The sequence below is a fragment of the Orcinus orca genome, chromosome 14 (assembly GCF_937001465.1).
Source record: "Orcinus orca chromosome 14, mOrcOrc1.1, whole genome shotgun sequence".
Lineage (NCBI taxonomy): Eukaryota > Metazoa > Chordata > Mammalia > Artiodactyla > Delphinidae > Orcinus > Orcinus orca.
In genome coordinates this window covers 85,621,325-85,639,496 of record NC_064572.1, presented here as the reverse complement: position 1 = coordinate 85,639,496, position 18,172 = coordinate 85,621,325, and the positions used below count along the sequence as shown (strand labels likewise).

The following is an 18,172-nucleotide window of genomic DNA, read 5'->3' as shown; positions in this document are numbered from 1 at the left end:
TTACATTCACACGCCCGTAGAAAAGTTTATGTACTGTGAGAGAGAGTAAGGGTGACCAAGCAGCTTGTCAAGCCCATTTTAATTTCCCTGGTGTAAAAGATATATCTTCGTAGTTTCAAAATCACCTTGTTACTAAAATTTGGGTTTCTAACAAATGAAAGCCATTAGAATTCAAAGTGGGAGGGCTGGTGTGAGATGCCCCAATAGATAACTCTATCTTCATAAATGACAGTCCTTAGGAGAGCTTTATATGGTGCAAAGCCAAAAGGGTACCATGGATGACTACGGATGAGGCATTCAGATTGAAACGAGTCTCATTGTGTTTTCTTTATAAAGGACTCCTGTTTTCAGGCAAAGGTCAATCTCCACACTCCAGTGTCCCTAAAGCAGCTTATGAGTATGCATATCACACAAGCTACTGGAGAGTTCAGGACTGGGCCAAGGGCTAGAAGATTCTTGCTGGGGATTCACTGCCTAACACGGGAAATTCCCTCATCTATCCACCTACCTACCCACATATCCATCCACCCACACACCCGTCCATCCATCCACACAACCATCTATCCACCCACACATCCATCCACCTACACATTCATCCACACATCCATCCATCCATGAATCCATCCATCCATCCATCCACACATCCACCCATCCACCCACACATCCATCTTGCCATCCATCAATACAAACCACCACCCAGTTATTTACTGTGGGTCCACTCTGTATGACTAACTGGGCTGAAAATGGACATGGGGAGAGCATGAATATATTATGGCAACACACACACACACACACACACACACACACACACACACACACACACACACACACACACCCAATGCCCAAAGCTATCTGAATAACAAAAGGACACTGAGAGCTGAAAGCTGTCATGCCAGACCTATGCTGAGGGGTAACATCCCCCAGGAGAATCAGGCAGGAAGCCCAACATGAACTGATGGACCAACAGGAGATCTCAATGCAACCGCTTAGAACGCACGGAGAGAAAAGTCATGATCTGGTCCCTACACTCTTTGATAAAATAATGAGAGGCGGGCTCATCCTCTCTCTTAGCTATTGTACCACAGAAGTTCCTTCTTATTGAGGTCGCCCTCCGGCATTACTGGGTCTTGTTGGCAGGAATAAGGAATCACAGAATCTCTAACTCACTGCTGACAGACCAATCATGGGTGTTTAAGATGCTCAGTGATAACTTGCTCTGACATCTTGTCCAATTTGCATTCAGGAGAGCCAAATCTATACTCAAAGTACTTCTTAACTATCTTTGTTTATGTCACTGCATTAAGTCAACATCCCTAAAATCTTAAGTTCTAGGTTTACTGAAATTTGTCGTGGAAAAATCAAACGTTAAATGATCTTATCATTTATAACGACAGGATCATGAAAGTATATGGTAAGTTTTACTACCTTCAGAAGCTTCGCGTGGAGAAGCAAGGTATAGGCTGCTTCAGTGTAGTTATCACATTCCTTGTGCAGGTCACAGAGCTTGTACAAATACCTGAGACGATAAAACACAGGTACATTCTTAAAGCCTCACCAAATAATTTGTGTTGAGAATTGCAAGAGCTAAATTCTACCTTCAGCGGTAAGTCATCTCTATACTTTCCTTTTACAATCTTCACAATGAATAATGCCTTGGAAGCTTCTGGTACACGAAGCACTAAGAAAAACCAACCAGAGTAATACACAGTAGATATATTTTTAAAATTTAAGTCCTCTCTTTTCAGGACAAAACTGAAGGTGGCACAAGGAGGTGGAATTATACTTCAGGGTCTCTCATTCTTTCTCATCTTTTCCAGAGTTTTCTTTCTTGCAATTGAAATGAGAGTACACAATGTTTGACTGTGATTTCTTACATTTCTATTGAGTCCAAATATACACACACACAAAATCCATAATAATACAAACCCACAAGAATAAAGAGCTCCAATGATCACAGCGAACGTGATCAAAAGAATTCCTCTGCCATAAAGAAATAAAAGTTGCTTTTCTAATATAAAGCAACCTACATTTCTTTTTGTATACACTTTTTTTTTAACATCTTTATTGGAGTATAATTGCTTTACAATGGTGTGTTAGTTTCTGCTTTATGACGAAGTGAATCAGCTATACATATACATATATCCCCATATCTCTTCCCTCTTGCATCGCTCTCCCTCCCACCACAGCCTACATTTTGGATAAAAGAAACTGATTGTTTTCCTCAAGGTTTATTATAGTCACATGGTACTGTTTTTAAAGGACAAAGTTAAAAAGTCTTAGAAATCAAAAGTTAGAAAATCATGTTTTTGTTTACTCTTTATACAAATAAATACACTAGAGACTTAACAAAAAAAGAAAGAAAGTAATGCTTAATGTAATTAAGATTCATCATTAAACTATAATGCCACGTGGATTATATAATTATTCTGGTCTCATAAGTGGTAATCTTGCTAAAATGTGACACTGGCCCCTAAGAGTGACCAAGAAGAAGAGGGTACCAATCATAGCCCACCACCCTAGAGAAAAAGGCAAGTGAAGGAGAAAAATCCCGAAGAAAGTAGGAAACTTGAGAATTTGGTACCCAGGTAAGAAGAGACTGAAAATTTATACTATTGCCTTATTTCTGATAAAGTTAAGGCTGGACTTCTCATTTGATCACATGGCTTACAGTGCAACAATAAATTTTGTGGCAGTGCCTTTTATCTAAAGGGCCATAAGGGTCAGTCAAAAGGAATAAAAACCCTGAGCTGGCTAAGGATGCCCCCCACCCCATATCTCCGCATCGGCACGGACAAACTGCACCAGGCCTGACGATGCTTCTGGGAGCTCCACCAAATTCAAACTCGAGCCTTCACGATTTCCTACAAGACCAACCCCTGTGGCTATAAAACACTCTTTAGCACGGACTTGACAAACAGCAATCATTAAACAGGTCGAGGGTGCAGACGAGCCAGACGCTCACATACCTTATATACATTTCTTCTCTTTCAATCTCTTTGTAGAAATTCTGAAAAATCAAACCACAACACTGTTTTAAGAAACCTGTTCTATGAAAGGTGTCACATACACATTAAAAATCCACAGTTCTTCAACGTGTGTCAAACACAGCCAGACGGACCCAGATCTTCGGATATGAACCATAAATTCACATAAAATGCAAAGACACCTTACACTGTTCTTCATTTTTTTTTTTTGGCTGGCGGGGGGTGATTCTAACGAATAAATTTCCTATACTTCAAACAGTGTAGCGTGTATATGTTAATCCCAAACTCCTATTTTATCCCTGCGCCCCCCTTCCCCTTTGGTAACCATAAGTTTGTTTTCTAAATCTGTGAGTCTATTTCTGTTTTGTAAAGAAGTTCGTCTGTATCATTTTTTTAGATTTCACATATAAACGCTATCATATATCTTTCTCCATCTGACTTACTCAGTATGATAATAACTAGGTCCACCCATGTTGCTGCAAATGGCATTATTTCATTCTTTTTTATGGCTGAGTAATATTCCATTGTGTATATATATATATATATATATATCACATCTAAATAGATAACCAACAAGAACCTACTGTATAACACAGGGAACTATACTCAATATCTTGTCATAAGCTATAATGGAAAAGAATCTATATATTCAGATATATATAGACCTGAATCACTTTGTTGTATACCTGAAACTAACACAACATTGTAAATCAACTCTATTTCAGTAAAACAAAAAGGAAACAAAAAACATGCTTGGCAACAAATTTTTAAAAATTAAAAAATAAAATAAACACTGTGACGGCTTAAATCTACTTCTGTCATTTGAAAGTCACCTGTTTTCAGTTAAAACAAAGGATTACCGAAAGATATGATATCTTCACCATTCTTAACCATTGTAAGCTCATTAGAAGCGAAAAAATAATTTTGGAATAAGCATCATCAACATGATTTAAAGCATGCTGGGTCTAGCCTCACTCACCAAGAGCCACAAGAAGGCAACGTGGCATTGTAGACCTGATGTCCAACACAGTAGCCACGAGCCGCATGTATTCAAATAGAAAGTCAATTTAATTCAAATTGAATGAAGTTAAAAATTCACTTCCTCAGTTGCACTTGCCACACACTTTTGAGTGCTCAATATCCGTATGGAGCCAGTGCTACTGTCTTGAATAGTGTAGATACAGAACATCTCCATTATCAAGAAATTTCTATCGAAAAGCACTGATCTAGACAGACCTTCCAAAACACAGTAAGAAAACTGGTTGCTGCTTAGAAAACACCTCGTGTACAGCACTGATAGAAGAAGGTTAGTTAGCAGATTATCAACAATAGGCTAATTCTACATATTGTAAACTATTTTCAGGATGGGCATAAATATTTCTATTACAATTACATTTCTTAATGTGAAATCTCTACAAACACTCTAAAACCTTTTATCGTTCACGAGGCACCAGAAAGGTGCAGAACAGTCACCTAACAGGGCCTAAAGTATGGAAACACCATTGCCGCTTTCAATGTGAAATTTAGCACCTGCGCACCATGTCAGAACTCTAGAATGGGGGCCTGAGATAACTAGTGAATAGCACCATCATAAAGGCATGCCATTACCCAAGAAGATGAAACAGCCTGTTTCATTTCATTAGCCAAAGAAAGACACTGCTTCCACAATTGATCTCTCCGAAAAGAAATCATAAACAAATGCAGAGAGTAAGCGGGGGCGCGTTTAGAAAGACGCGCCGAGATTTTCACATTCTGCAGCACCTGAGATTTGCGTGTCCTCTGGTTCGTGTGCTGTGTCTGGGTAATGAGGATATTTTCAGCTGACGGCTCGGAGCGATGTAACAAAGGGAACCTACATCAAAGGCAGAGGATGAGCCCTTCACTTCCAACTCACCAGTATTTACACGCTACGATTTCACACCACCCTCTTCTGCACTCCTATTTTTAATCCTTTCCTAAGCTTTTGATCATTCTCCTCTACAATTTCACAACAGGGATATCATGCGACTTTCCTCCCTCTCTCCGAGATACGGAAGTGTCTTCTATTCCCTGCCTGCTCTGCGTTCTATTCCCTGCCTGGGACTTCAAAGCCTCCCTAGAACTGAAGGACGTTCATCTCAAATCCCAATTTCTTTATAAAACTTTTTCTTTCTTTATGTAAAAGTTCACACTGCTCGGTGCCCCACTTCTGGGCTCTGCGGGCATCCTCCCGCCCCCCGTGGTCCTCTCCGCACCAGGGCTGACACCTGTCCAAGCAACCCTATTGGGACTAGGTCTCCAATTCCAGTCCAGTGCTATGCGTTGATCTTTCAGAGCGCAAGCATTTTCACTGTATTTCAATTTTGTACTCCTTCATAACTAAGACACATCCTAAGAGTTTTAGAATTCTAGTTGGAACCACCTTAATTAGTCTGTAAAGGGGCCATGAAGGACCTAACTTATGTCTGTAGAACAATGATTCTACCATTCTTGGGTATGACTATGTTGATAATTGCATAGAAGAGCCAGGTGACACACAACAAATCATGAACCAGTAATTAAAGATTGCATGATTATGAGGTGACGATGAAATTCCACTTAATTACAAATACGCATTTTGCCTAGCGGGAACCATGATCCAGTACACATGCAGACTTGCTTGCAGAGGTACATCTAAAGGACTAGGCCGCTGGGCAGAATCACAGCCCCTGTCTCTCATTTTTTAATTTTAATTTGTTTTTTACGTGATAGGAAGAGTAGGACATTAACGAGCCCACACAACTTAGAACGTTCCACTAACTCTATTTAAAAAAAAAAATAGCACTGGTCTTAAAGGAAATTTTGCAATGAGCTTACATTTATTTATTGATGAATAAATCTTACGTTCTTCATTTTTTAACCTTAGGATTTCAAGGGGATTTCTGCTTAGTGATCAGTTGAGTACATTTTGTATGTTTCTAGATGTATGTTTCTACATCCACACTCATCTAGAGATGGACAGACATATTCACTTCTATGAAACTCTATTTGTTTCACAAGAAAAGTGCCAGGAGAAAAGGTAAAAATGGACCCGGAAGTTAGAAATATATTGATATGATGAAATGTTCTTGGCAGTGAATATTAAGAGACAGAACATCTATCTGTAAAAATCCGTTTTTGTTCTCTGTAATCCATAGATCTCTATTTTTTAAATGAAAGAACTGTGATAGTCTGGGATCCATCTTATCCTCCCCAGGAAACAGTTAAGAATAGAACACTTGACTCTTCCTAGAATGATTCAGGATGTTTCAAGCTGAAGGAAGTGAATGATGTCCGATAATCTCAGGATGAGAGAGGAACACACCATAACGTCAGGAACTATGATCTCAGGTGTCCTCACAGGACCTTCTTTTTCTGACCCTGATTCTGATTCTGATTCTGAGTCTGATTCTGATAAAAGGCCCCATTCAGAGCCTGTCACCATTTTTCCACTAGGTTTTGCATCCTGGTGAGCATGAAAGATCCTGCTTGAAACAAACAGTAGTCAAGCATCAAAGGTGGAAACCTAATCGACATAATAATAATTCTTCCTTCTGGACACAAATGGGCCTTTTGGGTCCCTTAAAGCTCAGAGGTGGCACTAGAAAACTATGTCCGTGGTAGGGAATGTTTTTGAAAAGGTTTCTGTTTCTCTCCTGCAGAAAGACACTGATTTCTATTTCGTGTTAACCACACTGGCATCATCAAAATAAATTCCTACGGACAGAGGCAAGAATGCAGGAAGACAACAGAGCAAGAGCCAGGCTCGTTCCTGAGCAAAGGATCGAGGCCCTTACCTGGGGCAGAGCTCGCTGCCGCCCTAGCACAGTCAGGCTACAGGTGGATGGAGAGGCAAACATAGCCAGTGGGCCAGATCTCAGGGATGGACGCCAATAACTCCTACAGTGGCCCTCGACCCTTATGATGCACATGCAAACATATTTAGATGTTTCAAGCTCACTGATTCTTTCCTCAGCCATGTCCAGTCTATTGATAAGTCCAAAGGCATTCTTCATTCTGCAAGTGTCTAGCATTTTCTTTTTGATACTTTCTTAGAATTCCCATCTTTCAGCTTATATTACCTGTTCTTCCATAATGTCTACTGTTTCTATTAGTGCCCTTAGCTTATTTATCATGGTCATTTTAAGTGCCCAGTATGATCATTCTAAAACCTCTAAAGCCATGTCCAAGTCCAGCTGTGATGTCCTGTCTCTTCAAACTGTGTCTTTTTTTTCCTTTAAGACACCTTGTTATTTTATGTTGAAAGTGGCCATGATGTACTGGGTAAAAGGAGTCCAGTACCAGCTCCAGTGCTAGTTTCTGCTCCGCGAGGCTGTGATTCTCCGTATCACAGTTTTGGGAGCAGGCGTTTTCCCTGTGGATCGAAGAAGAGTTGTTGATTTTCAGTTTGCCAGCTTTTTTCTTGTGGTGAGGATAGGAGTAACGACTTCCAAGCCCCTTTTACATACTGGACCAGAAACCAGAAGTGCCCCGTGTTTAGATTTTCAAGGAAAAAAAAAAAACAAATAAAACCTGCTCTGGAAGTTTCAGCGGCCGGCTCGTCGTGGCAAAGCTCAGATTCGGTGTTGACAATGAAGTAGATGGAAGGTGAAAAATATTCCTTTTTGTTTATCTTTTTAATCCAAACATCTCTGGTGATTTTCAACAATGAATGATGTGGCCTGCTCCTCCTGGCACAAAAGTCCACTCCCATAAGCTCAAACCGCCTACAAGTCCGTACAAATGGGGGAAGTCAGGGCAGGGCAACCACCCGCTATCCAACAACCAGGTGGTGGGGAGGACACCCCAGAGAAGGAAAGAGAAGAAACCAGGCACAGTGTTTCCTTGCATTCCTGCGTTGGGACAGGCGGGGGAAATTGAGGAAAACACTACCAGGGCCAGGAGTCTGCTTATCTGGCTTCTAGGAAGCAGCAGGGGAGGAAGATGCAGAGAGATGCAGAGAGCTCTGGAGCCAGACGTTGTGGTCACGTGGTTCCTGAGAGCCACGAGGCCAACCAGCCATGCCCGGCAGCTGAGCTTGTCGTAAAGCTTCCTAGAAGTTCATCGCCCTGAAGCATTCCTGACGTACCACAACTACGTCAAAAACCGATGTCCACAGAGCCTGACCATGGCACAGTGACAGCAGCTGTGCAAGACACCAGTGGATGGCAGTGGTCAAGTTCACCCAAGCCATCACGTGGCCACGCATGAGTTTCTTATGGCTGCCATAACAAATTACCACAACCTCGGGGACTTAAAACAATAGCTCTGCGTTCTTTTTCAGTTTTGGAGGCCTGAGTCTGAAACCCAGGGGTCAGCAGGGCCACATGCCCTCTGAAGGGACTAGGGGAGCTTCCTTCCTGCCCCTCCAGCGTCCAGCGGCTCCAGGTGCTCCTTGGCTTGTGGCCACGTCACTCCCATCTCTGCCCCTCTCTTCACGTGGTCTTCTGCTCTGGGTCTCTGTCTTCTCCTTTTCTGCCTCTTATAAAAATACTTGTCATGGGCTTCCCTGGTGGCGCAGTTGTTGAGAGTCCGCCTGCCGATGCAGGGGACACGGGTTCGTGCCCCGGTCCGGGAAGATCCCACATGCCGCGGGGCGGCTGGGCCCGTGAGCCATGGCCGCTGAGCCTGCGCGTCCGGAGCCTGTGCTCCGCAACGGGAGAGGCCACAACAGTGAGAGGCCCGCGTACCGCAAAAAAAAAAAAAGAAAAAAATACTTGTCATCAGATTTAGGGCCCACCTGGGTAATCCAGGACGGTCTCATCTCAAGATCTTTGACTTAATCACATCTGCTAGGAGCCTGTTTTTCCAAACAAGGCCACGTCCACAGGTTCTGAGGATGAGGATGTGTGACCTTTCAGAGACCACCATTTGACCCACTACGGGACATGTTTACAGTCTCCTAGTAATGAAACATTTAGGATCTGTAATCAGTGAGGGTGCTCCCCTGCTTACAGAATAAGATGGCTCATCATTCTGAACCAGGGGAAGAACAGTGTGAAAACACCCAGAAGGAAGATGATTTTGCTGACGTGCTTAAAGCAGATATGCAAACAGTTCTTCCTTCCTCCTTCCCTCCCACAGCCAAGGAAACAGGCTGTGTCCTGCTCTGCAAAGCTCCAAGGCCACAGCTTTCACAAGGCTTTGAACTTCTGGTTCAATATCCGGCTTCCTGGGAAGACCGGCTATTTAACTTTTCACTCACCAGCACGTTGACAGTGCAGCTCATGCGATTTTCTTTGTTCTCATCATGCATGATGGTCCTGTAATCCAGAAGTCTTTCCATCAGGTGCACGACGAGCTTTACAAAAGTTTCTCCCGTTTTGGCAAGGTACTTGTGCTTCCTGCAGTGCTCTAAGAGACTGAAAAATAATCACACACACCTTGTTAATCACACTCAGCAAAAGAAACTTGACTTAGGTGCCATTTAAAATATTTTCCATTATTAACACTTTTTAATGATTTCTGGGCTACAGAGTTCATTGTCGTTTAATTACAGTCTCTCTGTCTCTATTCTGACATAAATCCCACTGTTAATCAACACTTACATTTTATCAAATAACACTTTGTACTGCTCATCGCCTCTACCTCCTTCCACTTCATGATCCAGCTTGGTGATGATCTCATTTTCAAACTATAATTAAACAGAGAAAGCGTAAATGATCAGCATGGTGGATATTTCATTTCGTGACTTGAGCGTCAATAATACATAAATCGCCGACAGACCATCATCGGAGAGTTGCCCTACACCTTTGAAGCCTGATCTCATTTAAGAGCTGTCCTTCCTGAACTCCTGGCGGTTTCTGATGAGCCCCTGTCACAGAGGGAATCTTTCATTTCCTTCCCTGGTTAATGAAGCCTCGATGCATATTCTGATCACAGGAGAAAGAGCCAGAGAAAGACAGACAAGGAAACTGTAGGGAAGAAATATCAAGGAGCAACATGAAAACACACCCCAAACGGCATCCTTATGAACAAGTAACGGCTAAAATAGCTCCTTGGTTCTTGGAAAAGAACAGATGCTGTGTCACTTGCCCGCAGAGTTCTCTGCAATCTGAAAACAGGGAAAGGGCCACTTCCCTGCCACTCCTTGTTGGATCCCAGCGAAACATCTCACTCTGGGTGAGAAACAGAATAAAAAGCAAGAGGGGCAATGCCTTTCAGACAGACCAGCAGGCACCTCAAAAAGGTCCATCCTTTCCTCGAATTCCCCAAAGCTTCTGATGAGATTTCCAGAATATCATGGTGGGAAAGGATCCTCACAACTGACGGTCTCTCTGTCTCATGCTTTCAGGAAAACTCTAAATTCTGGAGAAGAGAGACTCTCTAAAGTGTTTTCACAGAGGTCATGGACCCCATGGCCGATCAGGCTGGAAATAATTACCGCAATGATGATGGACATGCCTCCCCAACCTCGCTGCCCAGTCCCCCATCCCTGGCAGAATTCAGAGCCACCTCGGTACTGGGACTCTGGCCAGGTGAGTGCCCCTGTTGCAAGGGGGTCCTGCAGTTACTCATGGATGTGGGCCTGGTAGGAAGAAGGGGCTGAAAGAGCTTTAGTTCCCTAGAGATGGAGGGAGCCACACTGAACTGAAAGAAGATGGGCAAAGGAGGAATTGAAGGAAACAACAGCTGAATTCAGGGTTCACAAAGCAAGCAGACCATGGCATGTATGCAAGGGTCTCTGGGATCCCTTTTTAAAAAGATTTTATCGATGCGTAGTTGATTTGCAATGTTGTGTTAATTTCTGCTGTACAGCAAAGTGACTCAGTCATACATATATATATATATATATATTCTTTTTCATATTCTTTTCCATGATGGTTTATCACAGGATATTGAATATAGTTCCCTGTGCTCTACAGTAGGACCTTTTCGTTTATCCATTCTCTATATAATAGTTTGCGTCTGCGAATCCCACACTCCCAATCCTTCCCTCCCCCACCCCTCAAGTCTGTTCTCTATGTGTGTGAGTCTGTTCCTGTTTCGTGGATAGGTTCATCTGTGTCGTATTTTAGATCCACATACAAGTGATATCAGATGGCGTTTGTCTTTCTCTTTCTGACTTATTTCACTTTGTATGGTCACCTCTAGTGGGATCCCTGTGAAATACACGCTCAGACGTTGCTTCCCCAGGCAACTATTACTCGATCCCTTAAGGATTTAAGCTGCGTGAGAGAAAGAATTTTCTTCTCTCTTGGTCACTGCTGTATTCCCAACCCCTAGGACAGCACCTGAGATGGATGCTCTAATGGGATGAATGTGCTGTGTGCACATAAATATATTGGATAGAGTTGGTGTTCAACTGAAGCTGGGGAGGACTGAATAGGGCCCCAAAGGAGTGGGCCAGTAGGTTGCTAAGACACAACCTGTTCTCTTGGCCACACAAGCCAAGTGGCGAACACATTCATCGAAGTGCTTGTAACAGGTCCACCAGGCACCGTCTACTGCACTGGGGACCCAGGGCACAGCTGCTGCAGTGTCAGCTGGTTGTGGACCCTGGGAAGCAGAAGGCAAGGGGGCTGGTGAGACCCAAGGAGGGGCCTCAGAGCGTGACCTTGATTGGGGCACGCTGCCTGAAGCCACAACTTCATCACGCTACAGATGAAACAGAGGCTTAAAGCAGGACTGGAGAGAAGTATTGATTCTTGCTTGACATCAAGGACTCAGCAACATCACAAAAACTAGGACTTCAGTGAATCCCTGCAATCCTCTGCTCCGTTGCCTCCTCCCCCAAATAAACACCCTCTTTGATTCTGTTGGGCTTATGTTCAGGGATTTTAGGAACAGAGAAAAAAAATCATAGTTCTATTGAAGAAGAAAGCATGAGTTGCTTTCTTTTCGTTCACCTGAGGTCTCATGATAAGGACTTTTACTATATAATAACAACCTTTGGATACTAACCCGCTATTACTCTGTTCCTTACAGAAAAAAATTCTGCAAAAGGCGGTTCTTCTTGGAAACTAGCACAAGAGAGATGGCTTGCCACTAGACCAAACGTTGGCAGCCCCATCTTCCATGATGGGAATGCCAAATATTAAGTGGTGAGTGCTGATTCTTCAGAAGAAATAATCGAGAGACAAAATAAGACTAAAGTTAATTAAAACATATGATTCCATTCCACACACGTTTAAGGAGCATACAACAAAGAAGGCTTAGAGAATGAAGAAAAAAACATACCTTATCCTAACATTGGCAAGCACACACTGGCGTTTCAAACTGCTCATCTCTAGTTAATCAGACGGTATTTGCATTTGGAGGCTCTACTTTCTGGAAATGGCATGTTTTCTCTGCTTCCACACAAACCTCACTGTCACAAACAAGGGCAATAAAGGAAGCTCCAGCTCCTTAAAGTATATGCTGCTTATCAAATTTTGACTGATGAATTTAACGTTTTCTAAAAAGAGCGGATGAATGATAAGTAAAGCAGAAGAACACAGCTGATTCTAATTTTACTAACCTCTAGTCTAAACTCTGTAATTTGCACAAACACCTGGCAACTCTACTCCGTTTATCAGCAAGGATTCAATTCCACAGATCTGCAGCCAGCCTCGAATTCTAGGGCCTTCGTTAATTTCTACAGCATACACTAGAATCAGTTTGCTCCTGTGCTGTGAACTGTTATCATAATCAGGATTAAATGATCCTGTCCAAATAAATTGGAGAAAGTAACTCTGCTGAGAGAGGAGAGCTGGTTTTATAAAAATTATGCTTATTATCTTACTTGTAAATGCGTGCTGTCTGGTAATTTGCAAAAGGATTCTCTATGGTTAGGATAAAATTAGCAAGGGTTTACTGTGTTGCTCAAAAGGTAGCAGAGGCTCACTCAAGTGATAAGCAAAATCATTATCTTTTCCTCTCTTTTCTGAAACACTAATATTGCTTCGAAAAGATCCACAGGGTGTCCAACTTAAAATATTGAGCAGAGCGTCTCTAAGCATCTGATACCAGCAGCCCTCTGAGAATATGAAACACAAGAGGCCACGTAGATAGGGCTTTTCAGAAGGTTGCTATTAAGTTGAACACAGTAGAAGATGTCTGGGTCAGGGGTGGAGGGAGCCATGCTCTCAGGGGTAATGTACTAACATCATCGTTAATTCAATTAACTTAGAACCATTGCTTTCACCACTCAGTGCCACTGTGAACCATGGGTTATTGGCGCCAATTTAGGAGATCATGGGGTGAAGGGTCTCAGCAGTGGATAATCCAAAAGCCAGTTCTCCTTGGTTTGGAATGCATCATTTCTGTTGGGGCTTAGATTTACCATTCTTGCTATAATGCATTTATAAGTGTATAAAAACCAGGCTTGCATTCTCCAGGCATCCAGGGACACATTTACAGAAGAGATCTAGGGTTATGTCAGAGCAAGGGAGGCCCAGGATGGAAAGGTTTGCACAAATAACTCACCACGTGGGTAAAGCGCTTAGAGGTTACCAAGAGCTGGGAGAAAGCTGAGCTCTAGGACCGCGGTCAGCTTAGTGCATTAGCGAAAGGGTTTCTTTCGAAACCCTTTATTAATAACCCTAAATAATAACCTAAATAACCTAAATTATTCGCAAACAATCCTGGGTGCAGGAATGCTTCTTTTTATTGCGCTTTGCATTACTGTGTCTTTTAGAAATTGAAGGTTTGTGCATTGAGCAAGTCTACTGGTGCCCTTTTTCAAACAGCCTTTGCTCACTTTGTGTCTCTATGTCATATTTTGGTAATTCTTGCAATATTTCAAACCCTCCAGCAGCCTTTACAGCTAGCTGAAGGCTCAGATGTTGGTTAGCATTTTTCAGCAATAAAGTAGTTTTTAATTTTTAGCAATGAAGTATTTTTAATTAAAGTACTGCTTTTTTAGACATAATACTATTGCACACTTAAGAGACTACAGCATAGCGTAAACAACTTTTATATGCACTGGGAAACCAAAAACTTCATGTGATTCGCTTTACTGAGATTTCCCTTTATTGCAGCGGTCTGGAACCAAACCTACAATATCTCCTGGGTCTGCCTGTATGGGTGCACTTTGCCCTACTCTCTGTTTTTTAAGAAAAGCTTCTCACAAGGTTCTGGAGGTAGGACCATGGTTTTAGACCACCCCGTAGTATTAGAGAGATCGGGAAATTAGATGCTCTTTGGTTCTGCACCCCCCGTTGGAATTGTCCAATCCAACAGCACTGCAGAACCATGCCCTTCTCTTTAGCATCACTGGAGGGGCTGCGGGGGAGAAAGGCAATGAACTGTGTCTGTGTGGATCACATGGCCAAGAAGAGGGCACTGGCCTGGCAGAGAGCAGCCTGGTTCTCTGACACCTGTGGGGCTCTGGGCTCACATGCTGACACCCGAAATGTAACTGATCCCCCCAAATCTATCACTCAGCCTTTAATCCTTGTGCTCAGCCACACTAGTATTTTGATGTATATTGCATTCCTCTTGCTTAACCACTCTGTAAACTTAATTACACACTTAATTAATCTCTGGCACTCCATATCCCATATTCTAAAATCCCCACATCCTTCTACGTCTAACAAGCAGGCAGCTCAGTGACCTTGAAGCTTTTGTGAAATACTCAGGAGCCTAGAGGTCCCAAGCCCTAGACCTGCAGCAGCCTGGCAGGGGAACTGGCTGCTACACCTGGCAACACCTTGGACAGGTGTAGCTGTGCCCCACTGCTATACAACCCAGACCGAGGATTGACTTTAGGGCTGTATTCACTGACAGTGGACTCCAGGAACAAGTCTGCACAGTAAGTCCTGTTGGTTAGAGATTATGGGAGTCTAGGCATCTCTTTGCTGGAGAGCTTTTCTAATAGGATTCAATGTCATCAGAACTCTGAGTCCAGGGTATTATTTTCCATGATCTCTTGGACCACTTTTGGGTCTGGGGTTCAGTGAAATAAAAGCCTAATTCTCGGGCCATATTTCCCCTCTAATCATCCAAAATGACAGAATCAAGTATTATTTTTTAAATGAAAGCAAAAACAAACCAATCAACAAAATCCTAATGAACTGAAGAATAAACAAGATAAGATATGGGGATAGATGTATATGTACAGCTGATTCACTTTGTTATAAAGCAGAAACTAACACATCATTGTAAAGCAATTATACTCCAATAAAGATGTTTATAAAAAAGAATAAACAAGATAAAATCACCACCAAACTTATTCACATTCATGTTACCGCTGAAAATATACTGGCTTTGCCACCAAGTGGCGGAAGCTGTCAGCATCCACTTGGGTTATTCAATTATTTGCTTAAGGTTACCAGCCTGGGTAGTGGGAAGAGATTATTCAAACAGGAACTCGGGAACATTGCAGAACAAAGATTACTTACATTCTAATATTTTTACAACTAAATAGGAATTTCTGGAAGTTGTGGAGCATTTTGCTGACCCTCACGAAGATGAGAGAAAATAGCTCCATGACTGAAAATATTACTTTGCCGTGGAGCCTTTTCCATCCCATTTTCATGAATGGTCTAAGAGCCGAAATAGTCATTTGCTGCAATTCTCAGCTGTTAGTTCTATATTTTCCAAAGACATAACAAATGCATTGTTTTAAAAAGGTGCTAGGAGAGAATTTAAAGGTATGCTTTTCCTCTGAAGGAAAACCCAGAGAGGCTAAGACTCAGAATGGTACTCATCTGGGGGCAGGGATCTCAGTGAGATGGGGGAAGCGTTATTTAAGGCCCATCTTGGGGCTCCGTGTCCACTGGATGATGTAAGAGGCCCTAAGACAAGGATGACCCCAAACCTCTCCGTGCTAGCTGGGCAGATCCTGAAATCTTCACACATAAGGTCTCTCCTTTGGAAAAAAACAAAACAAAACAAAACAAATAACCCCCCAAGATTTCCCAAGGTCCTCAGTTTCAGGCTAATCACGCTACTCTGGGATCTCTGGGATTGGGGTAGGGTAGGGTGGGGACGGGGGCAGTGGCTGACAGTGAACACACCTGCAGGGATGACCTGAAGATCGGACGCATGCCAAGGAAAGCGAGAAGAGTATGCATCCACTGGGACTAATGCACTGGAGGGAAGCAGTGGGAGAAGCATCTGAACAGCCCCACTCTGAAAGATACAGCAAGCTCTAAGAAAGCAAGGCTACGCCACATGTTCAAAACACTAAAGTTCTGTAAAAATGAAAAACCTTAATCTTCCCCTAACTCCATTAGGTTTGCACATCTGCTATGAAGGCAGAGCCAATTTAAGCCTTGTTCACGTGACTAATCAGGTTAGATAATTGAACTGGTGGCGGATTAAACAGCGGCCAGTCAGCTCCATCCTAGGAGCTCCCTGGATGGAGGCGGGGAAGGCTGTGCCCTGCTGGTCTGGGCACGTGCAGCTACACACATTCACCAACATCACCGACGAGGAACAGAGGGCGTGCCTTGTGCTTCAGGAGAGCAGCCGCTGGAGGATGAGAGCTGAACCGAGAACAGAAAGGAGTCAGAAAAGATACAGCAAGTCGAGAGACAAATGCTGTGGTCCAGGAGAGCCCTGGGATAGGGGGTGAGGGGAGCAGATGGACACTGGGGATGAGACAGAGGAAGAACCCACAAGTCATTGCAATCCACCATGGAGGCCAAGAGAGCAAGCCAAGGCCAGGCCAGTGGGACTGGACCCGTGAACCAGATGACAAGGAGCCAGGCAGAAATGGGGATGATGGGGAAGCAGCAGAGCTGGGAAGGATGACGTCACGTGGCATCCACGTGGCCTCCTGCGGGAGGCTGAGATAGGTCAGTAGAAAAATTGAGATGTCCCAACGAACAGGAAAGTGATCATTTCGCAATTCACCAGAACACATTAATATGGCAGAGAGATTTTTTTCACAAGTTTTCGTTTTTCTGCCTTGCTTTTTACCTTCGAGGTGTCCTACCACCTGTCTGTGAGGGTTCAAGCAGATGACAACACAAGGAACGAACGGCCCAGGATTCTTCACCAAAAACTCGAGCAGCTGTTTACACTTAGCCCGAATGTGTTCTCTTTTTTTGTGGACCTTTGTCTTCATGTTTGTGTTTTTATTTACACATGTCCAGGTGAGGCATGTTTTAGGCTAAGGAAGTTGTGGAGGTGGAATTAAATGGGTGTAATTACTTCATGGTACGACTTAAACCATTTGGTTTTCTGGAAAGATGTCTCGTGATGTTGGGACAGATTCTGAAGCCACTACTGGGCACACAGTATTGAGAATGGAGGCAAAAATGCCGTGACTCTTGTCTACTTTGGGCCGTTTACTGATAAACCTGAGAACTCTGTGAACTGGAGAAAATGAAGCACATGCGCAGAAGATGGTTATAAGACATTTTAAAACTATGGTGAAACAGGAGTGAGACAATGAATGGGAGGATGAGAACAATTCAGAAACCAAACTCTCAATTCCAACGGCCCTTATTTTGACCCAAAGACTCCTTGAAAGAATCACAAATGACATAATGTTTTAAAGGTTTTTGATCTTATATTCCCGGGCTAGTAACATTTATCTATATAAATACATTTTTCTCCTTTACCTGATTCTTTAATAGCATCTTTCCATAAGGTCCTCCTTTGAGGCTTGATTCATACAAAATTCAAAACATCTGATGCATTTGCAGCCTAGGGAAGAGCATTTTAAATTACAGTTCCTAGTTCTGGTGAGCTGGCAGTGAGACGGGGCCATGATTTCGTGCCGGTGGCAGTAGGGATGGGTCACATCTTGTGGCAATAAGATCAATTGGCAGTAATGTCAAAAGTCACACAAAATATTTTGAATCAGCAATTGCATTTTTGAGACTGTACAACAGGAAAACTTTCAAAAGAAATTCAAGCTACATGCACGATTCTGTTCACTGCATTGTTTATTCATAGTAGTGAATACAACCTAAATGCCCCACTAAAGGGGATGGATCAGAAAGGACGAGGTCACTCATTCTATGAAACGTTACACCATCCTCGAAATCATGGTAACTACGCTGCGGTCGAGGAAAATGTCCTTGATATGTTGACAAACAAGAAGAACAATGTTAACGAAGAGGGGACAGTGTTTACGACGTGACACCTCACGTGTACAAAGGCTGACGGTGAACCAGACAGACCAAACCAAGCCAGCTGCTCTTTCAAAATAGTCTAATTTTACAAATAAATAAATGTAAGGAAATCTTCCTCACCCAAAAGGAAGAAAGAAAAGAAGGAAGGAAGGAAGGGTGGGCTTTATGGGTTTGATTCTA

General features: G+C 42.9%; 1 protein-coding gene across 2 annotated transcripts in view; it reads right to left on the bottom strand.

Annotated features, from left to right (window-relative positions):
* The window catches only part of DOCK1 (dedicator of cytokinesis 1), a 522,558-nt gene that overhangs the window by 67,547 nt on the left and 436,839 nt on the right, over positions 1-18,172 (bottom strand). For both annotated transcript variants that reach the window (XM_012531578.3, XM_033420738.2), the window contains exons 34-37: positions 9,530-9,615; positions 9,187-9,343; positions 2,967-3,007; positions 1,426-1,516 (exon numbers count right to left, since the gene is read on the bottom strand). In XM_012531578.3, the coding sequence (XP_012387032.1) occupies positions 1,426-1,516; positions 2,967-3,007; positions 9,187-9,343; positions 9,530-9,615 (375 nt within the window). The remainder of the gene's footprint in view (positions 1-1,425; positions 1,517-2,966; positions 3,008-9,186; positions 9,344-9,529; positions 9,616-18,172) is intronic.